The sequence below is a fragment of the Giraffa tippelskirchi genome, chromosome 5 (assembly GCF_054371585.1).
Source record: "Giraffa tippelskirchi isolate mGirTip1 chromosome 5, T2T-mGirTip1v1.2.pri, whole genome shotgun sequence".
Lineage (NCBI taxonomy): Eukaryota > Metazoa > Chordata > Mammalia > Artiodactyla > Giraffidae > Giraffa > Giraffa tippelskirchi.
The window spans coordinates 54910314-54928411 of record NC_137279.1 but is presented as its reverse complement, the minus strand read 5'-3'; the positions used below and the strand labels follow the sequence as shown (position 1 = coordinate 54928411).

The following is an 18098-nucleotide window of genomic DNA, read 5'->3' as shown; positions in this document are numbered from 1 at the left end:
TGTCGAAAAGAAGTTATAAGAAGCAATTTTATAAAAGAAATTAAGGAAAACCAAATGCTTCTAGGTACTGACAATGGATTAATAACAAGTTCAATATTCAAGCCTAAATAACAAAAATTTAGGAGCAAGGCACAGAAAGCCAGCAGGGATCTTGTCAAGAAAATAAACCTTTACACATTAAAAAAGAAAAAAAAAAAACCCTCAATATTTGTACTTCTTTACTATCAAATAAAAAATAAAAAAATAACCAAAGAGATTATTTTGTATAATGAGTAATGGGATTACTCACATTATCAGAGAATGGTGTATCTGAATGAAAATCAGTGGAATTTAATTGACTAACAGACTCATAAAGATGGAGTAATTTCAATTTATTGGCACAAAATTGTAGCAGTCCTTCATCAACAGACTCAAGCTCTACAAAGTAGAAAGAAAAAATACATTAAAGAGATATATTTAACAGACTGATAAAAAAACCTTAATTTTACATAGTGCCTTGATGTTCCATTTTATAATATTGCTATGTTTTCAATATAACAGATTAAGAAGGCAAAAATAATTTTTCTATCATGCAAAGTGTCTAAACTTTCAAATGAAGGTGCTCTAATAGTGGGAGGGGAAGAGAAAAAGAAAGAAAGAAAACAGAAGAGATATTTTAATCTAGTACTCAAATTTAAACAAATATTTTGGAAACAGGTTTCAAAATATCCTCTCACTCTGTAACTCAAATGTTGTCTATTATTCTCATACCCTGAGAAAAGACAACTGGAAAGCTGCCTGGCTCTTCTTATCACAGTGGTCAAAGATACTATAATTCAACCAGAAACTGGATTGTAACACATGTATCCTCAAGAGAGGCTGAGAAAGAGACCAAAAGTAGAATTCCACCTGCATCAGTCAGGTTTCTTGTCAAGGTTAATGCTGGAAAAGTACCCACTGTCTGTATAATACATTCCTGTACGATAAAGGCAGACACTGAAAACTGCAAGACTCTGTTATGGGATACAATAACGTGGAAGATTGTCTATGTTCTTAATAGCCATAATAAAATTTGGCATACTCATCACACAGAGTCGGACACGACTGAAGCAACTTAGCAGCAGCAGCATACCTGTCATTTTTAGGATTCTCATTTGTGGGTAGAACTTGAAGCTAGTGATGTTACAGAACTCCAACAATGGTGTTTGGTTTACTCCCAGCCCAGTGCAAGATAAATTTTAATAAATTTTTTGGCATTTTAAAAAAATCCTTAGGGGGATAGGAAGATTGTAGAAGTGTACCATACTTTTTAAAAGAGGTATTCTAATATGTTGCATGCACTAAGGGAGTTTTCTATTTGCCAAAAGTCAACTTTACATGTGTTAAAAAAAAATTCAAAATTAGGATGCTTACTATCCTGCAACAGCATGTTGTTTATTTATCTATTTATTTTTTGGTTATACCATGCAGCATGTGGCATCTTAGTTCCTCTACCAGGGAAATGAACCAGTGCCCCCTGCAGTGGAAGTAGAGTCTGAACCACTGGACCACCAGGGAAGTCCTCTGAAACAGCATATTATGCTTTATCTATTAAGCCACTCTAGGCTGACTTAAATATGAAGCCTCCTGGCAGTTCAGGGGTTGGGACTCTGCCTTCCAATGCAGGGAGTGAGGGTTTGATTTTTGGTCAAGGAGCTAAGATGCCACATGCCTTGTGGCAAAAAAAAACCAAACCATAACACAGGAACAGTATTGTAACAAATTCAATAAAGACTTTCAAAATGGTCCACAAAATATAAAAGTAGGCTTCATATAATTCACACAACAAGCAAAAAGTCACAACTAGATGAAGTCAGTATACCACACATTACATTTTTAATTGATGTTAGGAATTCAGAATAAATTTTTCTAGCTCGGCTGGATAGAATATAGAGTTATAACCCCACAGTTACAGATGTAATTCTTTTCCAGACAAATATATTCTGAACAGTAAAAAGCAATAAAAACTGGTCATGTAATCGATAGTCTGTGATTCTGGAAGCCCTAGTTCCTTTCATGAGGGAAGTGGATGAAAAAATATGGATTCCATACACTGACAAAACATTAATCAAAGCATAGAATTAAAAAAAAAATCATTATCATGGTCAAAACAACATTACTGAGAGTTAAAATACAATGGCAGCAAGACAGCCTGGTTGTTTTTTTGCTTACCACCAGCTATCTTGTTCCCACATGCCCATGGCTTTCAAAACGCTTTACAACTATTATCACAATACTCACTTCCCATCATTCTATTTTTCCTCATAATAGATGGATTCAAATGAAAAATATTTACAGTAAGAAACAGTCAACATACTCAGAGAAAGATCAATAGCATATACACTGAACAGGGAATTTTAAAAGTCCTCAATGATAAAGGTATGAAATAAGTTTTCTTCTTTCTTATACATTGTTTCTTATACATATTACCACATCAAGGTAACATGATGGCATCATGAACAGTTAATACTTTCTATGGTCAGAGTTACAAAATTTGAGGTGAGACCATAAACAAACCCTATTACCTTGATTTTTTAAAGTGTCCATTAATGTCTGAGTGATGTTTTTAAGGCAGGAAAATGGTAAACGTTCGCTTGCCAAGATGCTTTCCAATGCCTAGAAGAAAAAAAAGAAAGAAAGAAAGTGAAGTTACTCAGTCGTGTCCGACTCTTTGAGACCCCATGGACTGTAGACTACCACGTTCCTTTATCCATGGGATTTTCCAGGCAAGAGTACTGGAGTGGGTTGCCATTTCCTTCTCCAGAGGATCTTCCCAACCCAGGGATTGAACTCAGGTATCCCACATTGCAGGCAGACGCTTTTACCATCTAAACCATCAGGGAAACCGCCTAGAAGAAAGATAAGGAACAATTTTCATAATTACAAGGCAAAGATCTTGGTTTTTAAATTTGACACTTATACCCATAGTTTCACTGCCCCAAGTTTCAAAGGGAAAGTCCATTTTTAAGATGTTATATTAATTATATGAGAGCTAAAGTTGCATCATAAGTAATATGTAATCAATTTCATGTCATGCCAAATATGGTACCATGACAAAAAGTCCAGACTGAGAATGAAACAACTTGGAAGGCAACTGATGTTCAACAGGATGGCTGAGACAAAGAGAGATAAAGTTATTCACCAGTAAGAGTTTGAGTAAGTTTGTAGTATATATGCATAAATGAAAAGCAGACATTGCCGTTGTCGTGCCAATAATAAAAGGTGACAACAACTTAATTACTTCTATGTTACTGTGCTTGAGCATGGCTGGCTGTATCCACAGGCCAGTCTAGATGAATGTATTTTCCATCTCTTTGTGCCTACTCTCTTCCTGCCCACTAGTAGATATTTAAGAATCTTCATCATTACTTCATGCCTGAAAAAGCAACCGTCAGAATCACTAATAGGTTAGACGCAGCACTTAAAGTTCACACTTGTCCTTTCATAGAAGCAAGTTAAACTGAATTTTGAATTATGAGATTAAACAGTATAAAAGGTAGGCTACGAATGTGGCATGAGACAAATATCAGACTTCATGCAACAACAACTCTGTGTGTCTATGGAAGAGAAATAGGTGCAAAGGGCAGCTCTGGAGGTTGGTCCAGCCTAGCATGAGGCAAATGCATGGAGGATATAAAGAAAGTGACCCAGGGACTTCCCTGGTGGTCCATTGGTTAGGAATCTGCCTTTCAATGCAGGGAACACAGGTTTGATCCCTAGTCAAAGAACGGCTGCAGGGCAACTAAGTCTGAGCACAGGAACTACTGAGCCTGTGTGCCACAACTAGAGAGCCTGTGCAGCGCAACGAAAGATCCCAAATGCGGAAACGAACAGCCTAGGTGCTGCAGCTAAGACCCAAAGTAGCTACATAAATGAATAAAATATTTTTAAAAAAGAAAAAGAAAGAAAGTGACTGAAAAAGGCAAATACCTAAGAAAATGTCATCTGCCTCTGTTGTGTCTACTATCACACAAGTTAGCAGCTCACTGCCTTACTAATATTATTCAGTCTTCAAAGTCTAAACCGGTTTCTTTCCTCCCTTAACCATTGTAAAACAATATACAAATTTCACTATTCGGTTGTTTAGTATTTTTTATAAAATTCATAGCTTCATACGAAATTCAGTAGTATTAAAAATATTAAGGAAACATTTTGTACTGTTCTAAAGTTCCTGATTTTATTGTTCTATGATGTAAAAAAGATGGTATTAAAATGAGAAGAATTATGTGGGTTCTGACCCTCCCTTTCCAGGACTGAAGCCCTACACTGCTCTCCACATGCCCACTCTGTCACAAAAATCCCCTTTAATAATGGAGACTTTGCCCCAAGGAAAATGAGAACTAATTAGTACTGTCAGTGGAGTGGAAAACACAATTAAAAGTCAGAGACCTGTCAGTTCTACAATAAAACGATAGTGTTTTTAGAAAATGAGTGCCATAATAGAATAAGAGGGATAGAAAGAAACCACTATTCACTAAGTCATCCTACTATTTCAGATGCTGTGAAAATGATGTATTTGATAAGGTCTTATTTGAAGGAACTTAAAAGAGGTAACGAGGAAAAAGTTGGGGAGCTAGGACTAATACACATGAAATAATCAGAAAACAAGTGTAATCAGCCCTCTGTATCCACGGGTTCCTCATCTACGGATTCCACCAACCATGGACTGAAAGAAAATACTCGGAAAGAAAAAAATTCCACAAAGTTCCTAAAAGCGACTGTGAATTTGCCCCATACTTGCAACTAATTACACAGCACTTAACACTGTATTTACAACTGTTTACACAGCACTTACACTGTGTTAGGGATTACAAGTAATCTAGAGAGGATTTAAAGTATACAAGAGGATGTGCATAGGTTATATGCAAATACTACACAATTTTATGGGGCTCCCCTGATAGCTCAGTTGGTAAAGAATCCGTCTGCAATGCAAGAGACCCCAGTTCAATTCCTGGGTCGGGAAGATCTGCTGGAGAAGGTGTAGGCTACCCACTCCAGTATTCTTGGGCTTCCCTTGTGGCTCAGCTGGTAAAGAATCCACCTGCAACGTGCAAGACCTGGGTTCAATCCCTGGGTTGGGAAGATCCCCTGGAGAAGGGAAAGGCTACCCACTCCAGTATTCTGGCCTGGAGAATTCCATGGACTGTATAGTCCATGGGGTCACAAAGAGTCAGACATGACTGAGCAACTGTCACCTCACACAATTTTATAGAGGGACTTGAGCACCGTCAGATTTAGGTATTCACAGGGGGTCCTGGAATCAATGCCCCCAAGGAAACTAAATGAGACTGTAGTCATTAGCTCTCTGTTCTGATTAAAAGCGGAGTTCAGAGGCATCCCTGAGGACTGACGTGCCATGTCAGAATCCAAGCAGCAATAGCAGGGATTTGGGTAAGAGGAGTGGCAGGAGCCTGGGAAAGGTAACAAGTCTTGATTATTCCATGAGAGGCTAAGAAGCAACAGGGCCTCTTCTATAGTATCAATGAGAACGTAAATTAGTACAAGTACTTTGAGAAGTAATTTATCATCAACCAGCCAGAAGCTCATACCCTAGAGATTCCACTCTAAGGTATAAACTCAAGAGAAACTCTCACATTTGTGTGCCAGGAAACACTGTATAAGGATAATCACACTATCACTGTTGGTAACAGCAAAAAACTGAGAACAACGTAAATGTCCACAGACAGAGTGAATAAATAAATGACAGCCACAGAGTGGAATTCATACATTACACAAGTTAGCTGCAGGCAGCAATGCAGAGAACTTCCAGAAACACAATGGTAAGAGAATGAAGTAGGTCACAAAGAAGACAGAGTAGGACTCCATTCACTTCAAGTTCAAAAAAGTGGCAAAAGCATCCCAGTTTTAAAGGAGTCATACAGAAATGCTGTAACTACAAAGAAAAGCAAAAGAGGAACACAAAATTCTAAACACTGGTTACCTTAGGAATGGGAGAAGGGATGGGAAGAGGAGGGACATGCAGGGCGGGCTCTTCAGAGTTCCTGGTAACATCCTGTTTCCTAAGGTGGGTGGTTATACATAGCTTTGTCTTATTATTACTACTTAATTTGAATATATGTTATGTATGGGTTTTCGTGTGTATATAAAACACACGTACTTCCAAGTATGGCAGTATTACTCAATCAAAAAAGAAGAAAGACAAAAGAGCAACAGAAACTTTTGCATGGGAATGTAAAAAAAGGATGAACATGCATGAAAACACAGAAAGAAGATTCTGGCCTGTCATGTTTTTGGAAGGAAATAAGAAAATACAGATTTTATTAAGAAGGCAATGTAACAGTTACTTGGCAGGAAAGATCTTTTATTATATACACTTACTTGTTTTTTGGTTGCAGGGTACTTAATATCAAGAATCAATTCCTTTATTTCTGTTTCAATCAAATCTAGAAAGAAAATTAACCAAAATAAAATTCTGGTTCACTTTTACGACAGGTAAACTTTATTCTGAAAGAAAAACACATGTATTTGCACTATCAGTCAGTCTGAAGGATTTCTGAGTCCTCTTGGAAATTACTGTTTTATTGTTACAAATTTTAATACTCCCTCGATGGCATGTTGTATCCTTCAGAATAATTCCAATAAAAACTATACATGATTACTTGTACTTCCTCTCATTCCACAAAGGAGTTGCAACAGCTCATAACCGCACTGAAGTGTTTTGCTTGCTCCCTTTAGAATATTCTATTAACTTTCAAAATGCCATGACAGCAGCCTTCATTTTTATTAAAGGACACCTACCGAGATTGGGACATTTTGCTTTCAGTAAGGTTCCCAGTTTCTTCACTAAGTGCATGTCCTTGGCTCGTTCACTCTTCTTATCGCTAAAAAAAAAAAATACAACAAATTCTTAAAGAAAGTGAAGCTGTTTTCCTTCTAATTCTGATACATCCAAATTTCTTTTTCTTTTCTACTCTTCCTATTTAACTTTAAAGGGATCAGTCTAGAGAGAAATAGAACAATAGCTACAAAACAAAGCTATATTTAAAATGAATAACCAACAAGAACCTACTGTATAGCATAGGGAACTCTGCTTAGTGTTGTGTGGCAGTCTGGATGGGAGGGGAATTTGGGGAAGAATGGATACATGTATATGTATGGCTGAGTCCCTTTGCTGTCTACCTGAAACTATCACAACAGTGTTAATCGGCCATACTACAGCACAAAATAAAAAGTTTAATATAAAAAAAAAAAGAACTGAGAAAAGTCAGTAGAGGGACATTAATAAGCCAGCACACGATACAACTTACCTCAATGCTAAGTGGAAAGGAACATTGACTGTTTTCACACTTCCGGACACTGGATCAATCAGGCAGATCTGGTAAGTCTGGGGCTGCCAACTCTGACTGGTAATGTTATTTAAGCCCATTATTTTATAGCCAGGATACAGAAGCCTGAGGAAATCACAAACCAATATGGTAAGCCATGGAGTTTATATGCCGTAACAAAAGATCCACGTGATGCAATGAAGATCCAGGGTGCCACAACGAAGACCCAAGGCAGCCAAATAAATATTTTAAAAAAAAGTAAAATAGAACCTAACTGCCAGGGTTCTACCTTGTTACAATGTGCTAGAAAATACACAAATACCACCAGGCTGATGTCGCAGTGGCAAACAAAGCATTCACACGACTCAGTAGCATCACCAGGGGAATTGGAAGGAATCTTTCCTTTCTAGCCTCCACAGTGTAAGGAGGGATGGGGACAAGTGGGGCACCAAAGCTGACTTTAATTCAGTAATGTACCACGGCCTCTTCAGTCAGATTCCTTTGTTATTAAACACTTAATCCATAATTACATAGCAGGCACTCATGGGGAAAAACCACAATAAAGGACATTTTAATTCTCAACCAACTTGCAATCTAATTAAGTAGCTTTAAGGAGAAGCTTTACTTGAACAAAAGCATCTCTTTTTGCAGCCAGGAAAAGGCTGGGGTCTGCAGCTTACCTGCAGTGCTTTCCCACGTTGAAAGCGCCAACTCGAGGGCCCTGCTGTGTGCTCCACACTTCTAAAATGCCCCTCCGTGGTGCATAGATCACAAGGAACTGAGCCACTCGACTTGGACCCTGAGGACTTCCGAATGGGGAAAAGTCTCCCTTTTCTGGCACTCTTTCGTGGAGGTCCTCTACAATCTGGATCCAACCAGTCTGTGCATCTCGATACCCTTAGAGACAGAGGAAAGGAAAGCCACTTAGATATGGAATCTAGGTTTAGCAGAGCATTCTGAAGCACTCTGGAATGTTTTAGTCAGGGGGGCTCAAGAAAAGCAATAAATGTACATTCTCTTTTATTATGAAATATATTAAACAGAAAAAATTATAATTATGACAAATTCTAAATCGCCAAGTCTCATTAAAATGTCAGTTTGCTACAGTTGGTTCTGATCACACTTTCTTTTTTCAGAAGAAATCAGTTATCATAGGAGGTTCCTTGATTTCATTTCCATCCCTTCCTCCTTCTCTTTAAAAAATTCTGGAGAGATTTTAAGGTTCAGATTTAAAATAAAAACCCAATTAAAATAGAAGATCAAATTGGTTTCCTGCAATTCAGGTCCCTTGGTGGCACACAGACAGAGGGAGGACATGGGCTGTAGAGCAATGGGAAGCAGCACCGGCCTGTGAGAAGAACAGCTGACACGCCTTCCTAATCCCTCTCTTTCCGGTCACGGGGAGGAAAAGGACAGAATGCGCCAGCTGCAGAAGGACAGGCCACAATGGCAGCCATAGCATCACCATAGTGGATCTGGACCAATTGGTATATATTCTGGAAAAGCCTTGCTGAAAACATACCCTTGAAGTTATTTCAGAAGACAAGCACCATTTCAGGGAGAAATGATGTATCTGCTACCTTGAAACCTATTTCTAAAGACACTTAAACATGTGGCAAGTAAACATTGCAGGAATTCTTTGGCAAGAAGGTAATAGCGGCCTCGGTCAGGTCCAGAGTTTAAATTTAATGCCCTCAAGTACATTATTCCTCACAACACTAAAAACAGACCAGATTGCATCAAAATTGTGGTTTCTAACCAACAGTCTCTGCTGACATGTTAATATTAAAGGTGATTACAAACAATGCATTCTCCTCTCCTCCTTAGTCAAGGGGATTTATTTTATTCAGGTTGAAAATGTGCCAATATATTTTCAAGTCTCCCTTATAGTTAGGTTAGCCATGCGACTAAGCCCTAAATAATGTATTGCAGAAAAAGCTTGGCAAGACTTCTGAAAATATCTTCAAAGCAGACTAAGATCTTTCTGTCCCCTTCTTCCTTCCTGGGATGCATGTAAGATGGCTGGAGCTTCAGCAGCCACTTGGACCACAATATAATCTTCCTGGGGGAAGCTACATGGAATAAGACTGAGTTCCTAAGGATGTCATGTGATATCATACTGATCCTGTACATAGCTCTGTGCTTGTCACTAAATGTAACTTCTAACAGACAATGTTACCAAGACACTTAAATGAACTGACCCAGGCATATGGATATGGAACTCAAATTTTAAAAAAATGAATCTTGCTAGGTTTTGCCATCTTGAATCTGAAAAACTGGCACTCTAGTTTTGGAAAGATTTGATTCAAGCATGGCCCTGCAAACTGGAATCAATCTTGCAAGGGCAAGTAACTGAATTCAGGAACTGACAATGTCAGTGAGAACTGAAAAGAAGTACATAAGGAAGAGTTTTTAAGTACCTATGAGTTGGTCAAACTTAAAGGATGTGTCAGTTGGACTACGGGTCAAATGCTGTTGATATGATCTGAGTTCATGATTAAAAAAAGAAAGAAAGAAAAAGCATAAAGAATTAAACACTGTTACCAATGAGAAGCTGAAGAAGGATAGCACTGTTCAGCTATTGGGGTAAAAAGCCAATTAACTTTTTCCCTGGATTTTTGTAAGAAAGTACCTTTCCACATGCGTATTGCAATTCCTCTAGCTACATCCAACAAAATAACTCTGCCAAAATCGTCTGTTACTGCTGCCAGTGTGTTACATGGAGACAGACATATACTTTCACCATGGCGTCTAGAATCTGGAAGCCCAAATCTGATATTTAAAAGAAAAAAGAAAGCAAAAATCAAAGTCCAATCTAGAAATAAATAAAAGAATAATGAAATACAGCAACAAAACAGACTGAATCTGATTTTATATTAATATAAAGAAATATGAACTTTGTATGGATTAATAGTTAATTTACTAACTAATCACACCAGACATTTTGTAATACAAAATACATAAGGAACTTTCTTCTATTACATAATAATACCTAAGTCTTATTTCAGAGATATTTGATACAGAATACCCACAATCTTATTTTTTCAGAGTATCAAGTACAACTATATCTTTCCTTGATTAAGCAATATGTCATATGAAACTACCCTGACAACCAACTAAACTTTAGAATACTTTGCTCCTACACTGGCATCTTTGTCTATTTTTTCTTATTTCTAATCTTTTCTCTTTTTTCTCTAGATAGCATATCCTGCTGATATCAACGTAACTGCCTGAAGCAAGAACTTTCCTTCTTCTAAATGGTTATCTGTAGACTGTTCTTGGTCTATAATCAATCCTATTAGAAACTGTGGGTAAAATAAAAGTAAGGAACTACTGAGAAAGAACCAGAATGGCTCATTTTGAAAAAACTTCCTGAGACAAAGTACTCAGAAACTTTGTTACATCTATGCGATGTATAGGGTCATTTGGCTTATTTCTTCATTCTTGGATGACTGGGGATGTGATATGTTAGATGGAAAAAACTCTAGAAGATAATCTTCAATACATTTTAATAATAGATAATTAGTTATATCTCTTCAGTTGAAGAACATCTGAAAAAGGGGAGAGGTTTTTCTTTCCCTTCATGGTGGTACTTTATATTGAGTAATAAAAAAGGATTTAAAAACAGAATCAAGCAAAACTCATGCCCTCTCCCCCTAAAATCTGACAAATCCACTAAATATCCCCCAGTACTGCTGGAACAAGCAAGGAAGCATAAGCCAGCATTATTCAAGCATAATGCTTGAATAGATGTGATCCCGTTTTTACTTTTTTTTTTTTTTAAAGAAATCACTATGTCCTTTTTAAGGTTCTACAGCTTACCAATAAGCTGAACTTTTTACAGAAAGAAGTTCAATAGCTATCAAAAACCCAGTATTTCTACAATTTAAGCTAAGTGTACAGTGTTTGTAAGCGCACACCCAACACACACACACACTGAGCCTCTACTACATGATGGGGAGACAAGTGTCATTAAAACAGACGAGAACCACTCTCCTCATGAAGTTTACATTCTGGTAGAAAACATTAGTCCCACATTAATGACTTATAGGAGCTCCAAAGACTCAAGAAATCAATAAATCAGCTAAGCACATGGAAAGACCACACATTTAACAGTCCATTTCTAAAAATACTAAAATGCAAGAGGAGCATGACGACTTGCCTTACAGCTAATGGGGTAGCTGGCTCCATCTTGGGTTTCTGCTTCTGGACAGCTTCTTCCTCATGCTTGCTCTTCCAACCAAGCCAACCACTGAAAAGAAAGAGCATCTAGACTAAAACCATGGATTCCAGTGTTTTACCGTGCAGACCATCAGAATATAAGTTAAAACTAAGTGAGATGAAAATTAGATTATTTAAACTGATGTCATTACCTGGCAGCATTAAATAAAGCGGAAGTGAGTTTACTTGCCACTGCGAGTGCAACATGAGATAATAATGGTTGCGTGCTTCCCTGAAAAACAGAACATTTGAAAGATGACAAATAAACAAAATACACTTTCTAAATGAGATGCACTTTAAAAAGGTAGGAGGTAGAAATATAATCAGAAGTTTTAACTCTACGGTTTAAAAGTAAAATCACTAATAGTTTAGATAATCTTCATGATTTCCCTCTTTAAATTGTAGTCAATTAAAACATCTAAACTAGGACATTAAAATGGCCTTATTCTAGCAGGGCTATTGATTTCTCATCCATACAGACTAGCTCTTTTCCAACTCTTTTTAAAACATTTTTTTCAATCCGTTTTTATTTAGAAATACTTCATATTGTACAAAATTTATTTTAAATTTAAGTATAGCTGGTTTAGAATGTTGTGTTAGCTTCAGGCATACAGCAAGTAATTTGGTTTTATATACACACACACATTTCAGATTCTTTTCCATTAGTGATTATTACAAGATACTGAATATAGCTCCCTGTGTTATACAGTAAATCCTTGCTGCTTACCTATTTTATATACTGGAGTGTATATCTATTCATTCCAAACTCCTAATTTATTCCCCCCTGACTCTTTTTTTAAAATATATTTTTGTTAAAGTAAAAAGACAGTTTGGAAAATTCTGAGAAGGGCGCTTTTTATGTGAGAAATCAGAGCTGCCAAGTCTATTACCTAAATCTCCCCAATTTTAGGAAGCAGTTTTCACCACTTCATCAGCTATAGTTGGCAGCTCATTCTATCTTTACAATTCCTCATTTACTCAATTCCCTCGTGGGCCGACATCACTAACAACTCTAACCTTCTGACTACTGCACCAATATTTGAAGACAATTCAACTAAGAATTCGAGGCATCAGAAACAAAGAAGGCTGCTTATTTTACACTGACTTTAATACCTTTTCAGTTAATCTAAAGAATTTAGAAGAAAGTGAGTTGAGACTAATTTCAGCTTACACTGAAACTTACAAATGTAAACCGCTTAATCTTTTTAAAGCTATTAACATATCCAATTTGTATATATGTTGAAAATCAAAATCAGTGATGAAACACTTACCTCTAAAGCATAGAAGAAGCCTGTAAATGGACTGGACCCTACAGTGATATACTGAGACATGGCTGGTGGGCTGTTTTTAATTGCTGCATTATAGCCACCTATATTTGAGGCAGTCTTCATTTGATCAAAAGGGGACAGAGTCATAATACCTAATGACAAAACAACAACAATATGTGATTTTAATGCACTGAAATGACACTGTCATTTTAGATTACTAGATTTTTATTTCAACTCCATTCTAAAATGCTAACTGCTGAGTTTCATTTAATAGATGAAAGTCGTTTTTAAAAGCTACAAGATCAATGCCATAAAACATCCATAAGATATTAAAACTGCCACCTACAATTCCTCTAAGCTATAAAATGTACAAAACAATTTAAATATTAATTTTTTAAACAGATAAAAACTTCAAATGGTACAAGAAATATATAGAGTCTACCAATATCTCCAGGTATAAGTTTACTTTTTTGAGGTAACAACTGAAATATTTTCTTTTTCCAGGAATGTTGTAGGTACATAAATGACAGCACACCAAATCAACTGATGTGTGCCTTGTGTTTTAAATTTAATAAAATATCAAGGGGACATGCCTCATTCTTGGCAGTCACTCAGAGTATTCCACTGTGTGGTCATGCCATAATTGATCTGACCTTCTGATGGACATCTGAGTTGGTTCTCACCTTTTACCACTACAAATAATGCTGCGATATACATCCTTGACAGATCTTTGCATACCTATATATAAGTTCATCTGTATGGCAAATCCTCACAAACAGAAGTGCAGGCTCAAAAGGGGTCTACATTTTTAAACAATTTTATTAAGTACTGCAACACGGCATTCCATAGAGGCAGTGCTGCCTTACATCCTCACCAGAAAGGTAGTAGAGCATCTCTGCTCCCTTATCCTTTCCCACACAGTGAAAACAAACCCTTTCAAACATCTACTTTGTAGTCCAGAAATCCCCCACCTTCTATAATGAAGAGTTATTGCTGATTTCCCCAAGGTGCTACGAGTAAAAGTAGACCATGCTGAGGCCCACATCCTACGTGGAGCAGCAGAGGAAAAGCCAACATCATTTAAATTCACCTGGGTGGCAGAGAAAGAAGGTGGGGGCAAGTGAGCTTAAAGACTAGAAAGTAAAGATCTGCTGCTAGATTTCGTCTCGGGCGATGTCTTCCAACTCAGGTACTCCTGGTACATAAAGACAGCCAGTTCTGAACACAAACATACTGCAGAATGGAACAAGAGTTATTTTCATTTTCATATGTATGTACTGCCTCTATTTTGAATGCACTGCTCCTGAGAGAGTGTCCTGGGAAAGGAAATGCTTTTCGGGTGTTCATAAGCAAACCTCTCACTGGATTTAGGATTTAAAGTCATCAAATTTTAATCCTTACAAAAGTTGACCTATTCTGAAAGATCAGAATGCCTGTCCTGTGTTTATGAATGAATTCATGATTCAATATACAAAGTGTTTTTATGACATGATTAAATATGCTGACTGTACCAGCACAAAATCAAAGGCTGAATGGTATCACATATAAATTGAAATTTTAAATTTTAAAATGCTTTCTCTTCATCCTCCACACACTATAGGTGTGTGACTTTGCCTTCTGAGTCACCAATTTTAGCATTATTTTTCAATGATTTAAGGTAAATGAAAATATAACTTACAGTTCTTTTTCTCTCCATATTCTTCCAGTATAACCATATCTCAATTTTTAAATTAAATTCACATTCACCCTTCTCACTATAAAGAACTCTAAGTATTACTGCTGAGACAAGCTGCCTACTGTAATTACATTGCCTTACATGTAAATTTTTTTTTTCTTCTGAATTTGTTACTACCTTGTCTTTTAGGGTTTTCCCTGAACATCTGAGGCCTTTCCACACTGTGAAACACCTTACAGTTCTTACCATAAACTTCTGCAAGGTTAAAGTCACTGGATAATTTTCGAGGCCTGTATACTGGCTAAAGAAGGTCTCTTTGATAAAATGGCATTTGAACAGATACCTGTTTGAAGGGAGGGAGGAGCCATGTGACTAGCTGGGTAAAACTCCAGGCAGAAGGGACAACTACCAAGGCTCCAAAGTGGAAGGACGTTTGGTGTAGCGGAGGAGCAGTAAGTGATCAGCGTGGGGGAACACAGGGGTGAGGAAGGGGGAGTTCTGCAGGAGATGTAAGGCCTTTGGGTTTTATGAGGAATAAGATGGGAAGCCACTGTAAGGTTGTGAGCAGAGAAGTGGCAAAAATATGACTTATATTCTACAAGGATCATGTTAGCTGCTAATGGGCAAAGACATTTTAGGAAAAGAAGAAAGGCAGCAGAAAGACCAGTTAGGATTTTCACTTCCTCAGTAGTTCAGGCAAGAGACAACGGTGGTATGGACTACTATGCTGACAATGATGGAGAGGAGACGTGGTCAGATTCCGGATTTTCTGTGAGGGTAGCTGAGACAAAGGTGGACTGGATGAGGAGTGTGAGAAAAAAAGGAGAATCAAGAATGACTCAAAAGCTTTTGGTGCAAGCAAGAGAAGATGACGCGAGAGAAGGACACAGGAGGACCAAGTTTGATGGGAGAAGTCAAAAATTCGGTTTGGGATATGTTAAGTTCGGATACCCAGGGGAAGTGTCCACCAGGAGCTGGAAAATGAGTAAGTTTAGTGAAGTCAGGACTGGAGTCAAAATGGAGATGCTGTGAGCTGATTTCTTGTTCTTGTGTTTCTGAGTTTTGTAAGTAGGGGGTGGAAATATTTATTCTTAAATGTGCTCTGATGCGGCTTTCATTCTCACCATTCCACTTAAACTTCTAAGAATCAATGCATAGCTCTACGTTGTCAAATCTTTCTTGAATTCTGTGACGCATTCCACAGTTAACCATTCCCTCCCAAATTTATACTGATAATCTGGACCTCTTTCCTGAACTTTAGACTAATGTATCTGTCTACCTGGCATCTCCATTTGGAAGTCTGCGTCAGAAGTTAACCTGCAAAAACCACAACTCGCCACTCGTTCACTCCTACCGCTTCCTTCTCCTATCCTCTTCTCAGCCACAGCCCGATCATTCACCCAGTTGCTCACACTTAAAAACTAAGAAATCTCTGACTCCTTCCTTTCTCTCTTTTCTAATACCCATCCCTTGGCAAGTGCCAACTATATCTCCAATCTGTCTACTCTCTAGCACTGCCTCCTCCTGAGACAAAATTCTCATTCTCTCTTGTTCCAACAAACTCTTTGCTGGTCTCCTCGCTTTCATTTTTTATTCCACAAGCCTCTCCCTGAAGAGCAGTCAGAGGGATATTTTTAAATATCTCATACTTAGAATCCATCAATGGCATCCACTGTGCTCAGAATAAAACCCGAACTCCTCACACCTATGTGATCTGACCTCGGTGCATGTCTCCAACCTTATCTGGTCCCTCTTCCTCACTTTACAATCAAGGCACATCTACCTCCTTTCTGTTTCTTTAACCCTTCAGGTTTTGACTGTACGCCATCCCCTCTCCCCTCTAGACCAGGCCTCTGTCTCTGCTGCTTTCACATAGTGGCTGCTTCCCATCCTTCGCGTCTCAGGAGAGGCCTCTGCTCATCCATGTACCTAGTCCTCTCGCTCCTCTACTTCCGTCATAACCCTCTGCTTAGTTTCATGATGCTCACTAACATTTTGTTATTACCCTGTTTATTCATTTGGTTTAATTGTTTCTTTTTTGTCTCCCCATCACCAGAACCTAAGCTTCATCAGGGCAGGAGTCCTGTCTGCCTTGTATTTCTAGCACCAAAACTAGTGCCTGGGACACAACAGGTATTCATTCATTTCTTTGTTGAATGAGTTTATCAGACCTTTACATAAAGACATACATGGAATAAAGCTCATGGCATGCCCCCTCTTTTTTATTTTTCCATTTTGTAGGCTGGGAGATAAATGAATAGAATAAAATTTTCTATCCAATCATTTCTCCTAGCCTGTTTCAATGTTCCAAAGTTTAATTAACAGAACAAGGAACTCACCCTGAACTGAACTCAACACTTTGGAGTTTAGCAACATTTCTGTGTTCACAAAAAGTAAAGATAAATGGAATGTCTACCAACAAGGTGCTTATTACAGATTATAGGCAGACCTCGGAAATATTCCAGGTTCAATTCCAGACCATCAAAAGAAAGTAAGTATCGCAGCGAAGTGAGTCAACAAATATTTTGGTTTCCCAGTACAAATAAAAATATGTTTATACTATACTGTAGCCTGTTAAGAGTACAATAATATGGTGTCTTAAAAAACAATGGACATACCTTAATTTAAAAATACTTCATTGCTAAAAATTGCTAACCATCATCTCAGCCTTCAGTGACTCCTAATCTTGTCGCTGGTAGAGGAGTTGAAATATTTCAAGAATTACCAAAATATGACACAGAGACATGAAGTGAGCAAATGCGTTTGGAAAAATAGCACCCAGAGATATGCTTGACGAAGGGTTGCCACAAACCTACAATCTGTGAAAAATGTAGTACCTTCGAAGTGCAATAAAGCAAAGTGCAATAAAACAAGGTCTGTCTGTATTCCATACAAGAGATCCAACAATAAACGAAGACACTCCGTGCCAGGTATCTTCAGTCCTCCCTTCTGGATTCACACTCCCTCCTTCTCTCCCTCCCAGTGCATGCATGTTATGAACCCAGATTTTGAGCTGGATTCAGACAATGGGAAGCCCCACCAGGAGGTCAGATAGAAAAGAAAATGAAGTCAGGATACGTATTTCCTTGGGACCATTGGCCAAAAACCACCCTGCTCTTAAGGTGCTGATTCTACTCATTATCTCGAATGAGTAGAATTTAGGCCTAGGAGCAGCTAACAGTCGCACTGCTAATGAGCCGAGACAGTGGACTATCCCGTGTGGTTCTCCTATACTACGACTGCGTAAGTAGTTTCTCAGCAAAAACCTCATCCAGTTATCTTATTTTTTCTTTCTTTATATTTTATGTGCTATTTGAAAAATCTAACAAGCGTATATTATTAAACAGAAAAAAATTGGAATATATTTTAAAATAACATTTCCTTCTTCTCTACCCCCATTTCTACTCTTAGTCCAGAAGCCCATCACTTCTCACTGAGATTATCATAGCTTCCTTACTGCACTTAGTTTCTCGTCTTGACCCATTCAAGTGATTTTTCCAACAGGCTAAGTGATAGTACCATTTTCTTGTTCAGAATCTTTTAAGGACTCTCAACATGGTGATGAGAAAAACAGAAGTTCCTGTGCACAGTATCCTAGGCCTTCACAGTCTGGCTCCTACTCCCAGGCTG

The 18098-nt window shown here is 37.8% G+C and overlaps 1 protein-coding gene and 1 non-coding gene across 4 annotated transcripts in view; both read right to left on the bottom strand.

Annotated features, from left to right (window-relative positions):
• RAB3GAP2 (RAB3 GTPase activating non-catalytic protein subunit 2) overlaps positions 1-18098 on the bottom strand; it is a 109384-nt gene that overhangs the window by 31860 nt on the left and 59426 nt on the right. For all 3 annotated transcript variants that reach the window (XM_081491967.1, XM_081491965.1, XM_081491966.1), the window contains exons 10-19: positions 12797-12945; positions 11678-11757; positions 11467-11556; positions 9937-10076; positions 7985-8201; positions 7287-7430; positions 6778-6860; positions 6358-6422; positions 2544-2634; positions 290-417 (exon numbers count right to left, since the gene is read on the bottom strand). In XM_081491967.1, the coding sequence (XP_081348093.1) occupies positions 290-417; positions 2544-2634; positions 6358-6422; positions 6778-6860; positions 7287-7430; positions 7985-8201; positions 9937-10076; positions 11467-11556; positions 11678-11757; positions 12797-12940 (1182 nt within the window). In that variant the 5' untranslated portion in view covers positions 12941-12945. The remainder of the gene's footprint in view (positions 1-289; positions 418-2543; positions 2635-6357; positions 6423-6777; positions 6861-7286; positions 7431-7984; positions 8202-9936; positions 10077-11466; positions 11557-11677; positions 11758-12796; positions 12946-18098) is intronic.
• LOC145508123 (small nucleolar RNA SNORA36 family) lies at positions 16702-16833 on the bottom strand. The gene has a single exon (XR_014055382.1). It is a non-coding gene; the product is annotated as a small nucleolar RNA SNORA36 family (small nucleolar RNA).